Source organism: Chelon labrosus (genome assembly GCF_963514085.1).
Source record: "Chelon labrosus genome assembly, chromosome: 1".
In the NCBI taxonomy this organism is placed as follows: domain Eukaryota; kingdom Metazoa; phylum Chordata; class Actinopteri; order Mugiliformes; family Mugilidae; genus Chelon; species Chelon labrosus.
In genome coordinates, this window is record NC_140337.1 from 9,361,496 (window position 1) to 9,366,693 (window position 5,198).

General features: G+C 40.0%; 1 protein-coding gene across 1 annotated transcript; it reads left to right on the top strand.

The window, feature by feature from the left end:
* The first annotated feature begins 1,483 nt into the window (after positions 1-1,483).
* Positions 1,484-4,671, top strand: mrpl52 (mitochondrial ribosomal protein L52). The gene is made up of 5 exons (XM_084571206.1): positions 1,484-1,525; positions 1,837-1,906; positions 2,274-2,341; positions 4,229-4,293; positions 4,394-4,671. The coding sequence occupies exons 1-5, from the start codon at positions 1,492-1,494 to the stop codon at positions 4,544-4,546; spliced, it is 390 nt and encodes a 129-aa protein (XP_084427332.1). The 5' UTR covers positions 1,484-1,491; the 3' UTR covers positions 4,547-4,671.
* Positions 4,672-5,198: the final 527 nt, after the last annotated feature.

Genomic DNA, 5,198 nt, shown 5'->3' on the forward strand with positions numbered 1-5,198 from the left:
CTTTTGTTAAACCTAGATATTTTTAGTAGTATTTTGGATACTTTTCAGACCTCTAAAGCACAAATAAAGTAAGCAATAGAAAAAAAAAAAACTCATCAAATTTAAAAAAAGATTGGAAATGACTGCATTAAAAAGTCCCTACGTGACATTTTTAGATTTTAATGTGTTCAAAGGTCGTATCTCAAGACAAAATACCCCACAACGTCATCAGTGGTTGTTTTCTCTTCATAACTAGTCAACCTGAGATATTAAATGTGACATATAGAATGAGACTGAATGAAATCCTTCTCTTTCTAGCCCTTTAACAGAGAATCAGCTCTGTCAACGGCAGGCTCTTTCTCAGGCAACAGTCTTTTTCAGGTGCTGCACATGATAGTAAAATACATTCAGAAATGTACAGTGTTTAAAATACAATGGCATCAAAGGGGGAAAAAATTTATGATTCATTCAGGAAACCACCACATGGTGACCAGAGAGGTCTCACTGGACGGCAGTCAGCCAGCAGGTCCGTGGGCGCTGAAAAACCAAGATATAAATCAACATTTAAAGTCTGCTAACACCGGCTAAACCACCCATAAATCAGATCATAGAATAAATGTGTGCTTTAGTTAACTACCATGGCACATTTTTGGACTTTCAGCAGGAAAATCACAATTTACAGTGACCTGTTAAAGGGCCCCAGGGCAAAAATTAATGTTAGGCCCTTATTGACGCCCTCTCTTGTATACACTGGAAACGCTTCAAAGTTTCCACACCAGACTATGACTCCTTTAAGGGCTCAGGCATCTATAAACAAACAAGCACTCATGTACTCGTAGCTAACAGTAATACGTCGGCCCTTGTTTTCTCTATTGGTTGTTTAGTGGTAATGTGTTTCCGCATACATTTATTTTACTTCAGGCCCATATTACGACTGTACGTCACACATAATAAAAACACAAGTATAATAAAATGAATGAATTAATTTAGCTGGTTTGGCAACAACCTCAATTACAATGGAATGACCATAATATTATTAGTTAACAATCACTTTTTCGGTTCCTACAAATCAAAACGAATTACAAATACAACTGAAAAATGTTTAATGGTTATTTATGTACACAAACCTTGCATTTAATTTATATTTTAACATATTTCTAAATCAGATCTTTAGACTCTTGTTTAATTATATAATTGCAGTGCTGTTTGTTCACGGCTCAATTTAAAATCTGAATGAAAATGTGTTGAAATGACATAAAGCAAATAAAAAGAGAAATCAACCATAAAAAACGAGCAATATCAACATGAGGGTAATCAAGATAAGGAGAAATCCCAAGCTTACAAAATAAAGTAGTTTTTTAGCTCTGTTTTTATTAATTTTATAGCATATATCTCCACTTTTATTTGCCTACACCGACTTCTTCATTGAATATAACGGAGTTGAGTTGACTCTCAGGCGCTTTGTGCGTCTTTAGCTCCACCTGGTGGTCGACGTGGAATTGTGCAGTCAACATGGCGGCTCCCGTAAGGACACTGTGCTGTTCAGGTGAGACAGAGGTTATTCATAAATCCGTTGTGTTTGTATTCGGTTTAAGCTCTAAAGTAGTGTTTTGTCCTTGTAAATATTTGTTGATGCAAGTCGTCACATTTGATAGAGAGCCGCCTTTGTGAGCATAGCTAGCATAAATGCGTCTACTAGCAAGGCTAACGCTGATGCTAACCGTGCTGTCAACTGTAAATGACTGACGGCAGGTTTTGAATCCGCGTCTTAACTGCTCACAAACATCACAAAGCACACTTTAAAGCCTGCCCCGTATATTTCTGAGTGTCTAAAGTTGTTTGTGTTTTGTTTTCCAGTGTTAAGACTCTCCAGCAGACAGTTCAGCACAACATGCGGAGTACAAGCTGGAGAGAAATGGAGGAAAGAGTAAGTTTGCTGCTGTTTACTCTGAGTAAATAAAGGTTCAGCTGATTGAATAGTGATTAGTTGATTAAATAAAACCTTTATTTATGTCAGAAACACTTCTAGGAGTTTCCGTGGTTAGTAGTAGCAGCAGCATTATTGAGCACAACATTACAGTATTGACATGTACACACTGAAGTACGTCACTGTTGTCAAGACAATTGTAATAAATGCAGATTACACCTGTTCTTTTCTTTTCTATTACTGTTTCAAGAAGTTTAGTTTGAGTTCAGGCTAAGGCAGATGAGATGTGAACCCATTAAGAAGTCTGAATACATCAAAGTAAATCATGCAGACTTATTTTTCTCCGTGTGTGTGTGTTTGCTTGCAGAAATGGACTTTCCAGAAGCGGCACAGAATACGGGCCTCTGACGGATCTGCCTGACTGGTCGTTCTCAGGTATTTATCAATTGTTTTTTTTAATTCATTTTTACATGAGCATCAAAGGAAAGTACAGTAGAGCTGAGCGATTTGGGTAAAATTTGAATGACACTGATTATCTCATAATCACGGCGTCTGTCATTGGATGGGATACACACCGCCTGGCCAGAAAACAAAAAGTCACCCACTCTAATATCTCATTGGACCGCCTTTAGCTTTGATTACAGCACACATTCGCTGTGGCATTGCTTCGATACGTTACTTCTGCAATGTCACCAGTGTTGCTTTAATTTCTCACCAAGGTCTTGTATTGATGATGAGAGAGTCTGACCACTGACCAAAGCCTTCTCCAGCACATCCCAGAGATTCTCAATGGGGTTAAGGTCTGGACTCTGTGGTGGCCAATCCATGTGTGAAAATGATGTCTCACGCTCCCTGAACCACTCTTTCACAATTTGAGTCTGATGAATCCTGGCATTGTCATCTTGGAATATGCCCACGAACATCAGGGAAGAATAAAAAATCCATTGATGGAATAACCTGGTCATTCAGTATATTCAGGTAGTCAGCTGACCTCATTCTTTGGACACATAATGTTGCTGAACCCAGACCTGAGCAACTGCAGCAACCCCAGATCATAGCACTGCCCCCACAGGCTTGTACAGTAGACACTAGGCATGATGGGTGCATCACTTCATCTGCCTCTCTTCTTACCCTGATGCCCCCATCACTCTGGAACAGGGTAAATCTGGACTGAATGTGTCTTTCAACATGTTTTTTTTTTTAAGAAATGAGAAGCTACTCATTGCATCAGTTGGAGTTAAATAACTTGTTGTCAGCTGAAAGATAATCACCTATGCAGTAATTATCCGATAGGAGGCTCGTACCTATTTGCTTAGTTTAATCCAGGTGCCGACTTTTTTTTTTTGGCCAGACAGTGTACTAGGAAGCAAGTGAACATTTTGTCCTCAAAGTTGATGTTAGAAGCAGGAAAAACAGGGCTGATGGGGCCAAATTTTAAGGGCTACACAACTGAGTCAGAGTATCTTCAAAGCTGTACATGCAGGGTCTGCAGTGGTCAGTACCATCAAAAGTTCTGAGACAGGGTCATTGATGCTTGTGGGTAAAGAAGGCTGCTCTGATCCAACAGACAAACTACTACAACTCAAATGACTGAAAACGTCAATAGTGGTTCTGACACAGAGATGTCAGAACACACCGTCCATCACAAGTTTGTTTTGTATGGGTCTGTGTAGACACAGACCAGTCAAGGTGTCCATGTTGACCCCTGTCAATGGACATACAAGTATCCGAACTGGAGCACAAAGCAGCGGAAGAAGGTTTCCTTTCTGATGAATCACTTTTTATTTTACGTGGCCATGTCATTGCCATGTGGGTGTTCCTTGGTCTGTAACAAGGTTCAGGTGGTGGTCTGTGTCAAAGTAACATCCACACTAATGCCAGGACTTCCTGAAGAAGAACGTTACATTGTAATGAGATCATCAGATCATCATCATTACTTCACTGGTTGGTGGTTTTAGAGTAGTCGCTGATCGGTGTAGATTGGAATTAAACTTAAAACTAAATTCATCCTTTTCTCTTTTAGTTGGAGAGGATAAGGGAAAAGTTGAATCTCTTTAAGAGCTTCAGTTCAGTGTACAGTATCTTTGGATTTCTTTTTTAAGGAGCTTATCAAACAATATAAATTTGAGCTGCTGTGTGTTTAGGTTTAATGTGCCTTTTTCTGGGGGTTACTACAGAAACTTAAATCAACGTTTTTCTTTTGCTTCCTTCCATGCTGAGATGATAATTTAAGTTCATAATTTTCTTCAAATAACGTGAGATAACTGCCACCACGTGCAGACAAATGTGAGCAACCTAATTCTCACCTCGTTTCGTGGACAGATGGACGGCCAGCGCCTCCACTGAAGGGCCAGCTGAGACGGAGGCAGGAAAGAGAAGTTTTAGCTGTGAGTATCGTTAAAAAAATAAAATAACTCCTTATCACTCTTCTGTTCGATATAACAGTTACTCATGCTTGTCCGTTCTCTCTCTCCCTCTCCCTCTCAGAGACGTATCGTAATGCTGAGCTCGGAGATGGATAGAGGAATAGAGGCGTGGAAGGAGAAGCAGGAGGAGGCCAAAAGATTGGAGGAGCACAAGAAGTCACTTTTACTCAAACCCAAGGGGAAGTTGTTGATGAAGAAAAAATCTCAAAGTTAGCCACAGATGATCAGGTTTTGATGAATATACTTGTGTGAGTGAGTTTTCTCCTGCTCTGTAACTTGTTATTTTTTTCTCATGCAATAAATGTTATTTCTGATTTATACTTTGAAGCCGTTGTGATTATGTATTTGCGGAAGCTGGATAGAGATTTCAAAACTATAGAGAATCTCTGACGTGGATAGTTTTAGTTTGAATGTTGCGTTAATGTCTCTCTGCTTCCACTAGAATGCAGCATTTCTGCGTTACGGTGTAAAGGCCCAAACGCCATTTTGTCTGGAGTTTTGTTGGCCTGGCAGAGGAAGGGAGGAGCCGGCAAACATAAAGCAGCACTGATTCACTGCCTCACTGTGTATGAGTGTTATTAGAGTGAGGGGCGGTGGGGGTTTACACCTTGACATGCTGTTGTAACGAGTTATTACTCGAAAACACATGACGAATGTTTCAGGCTGCCTCAATGAAGCAGGTTAGTTTGAATAAAAAGAAAAGTTACGTGATGCAAACACCAGAATAATCCACAGTTTGCAACGGTCAAGCTGAATCTAAGTCCATGACACTGGCAAGTCTGGCTCATAACAGACTTTGTGTTTCTCTACCAAGGAAAGGGAAAGTTTTAAACGAGCCTCTCCGAAGGCCGGTGTCTGGAAAGATG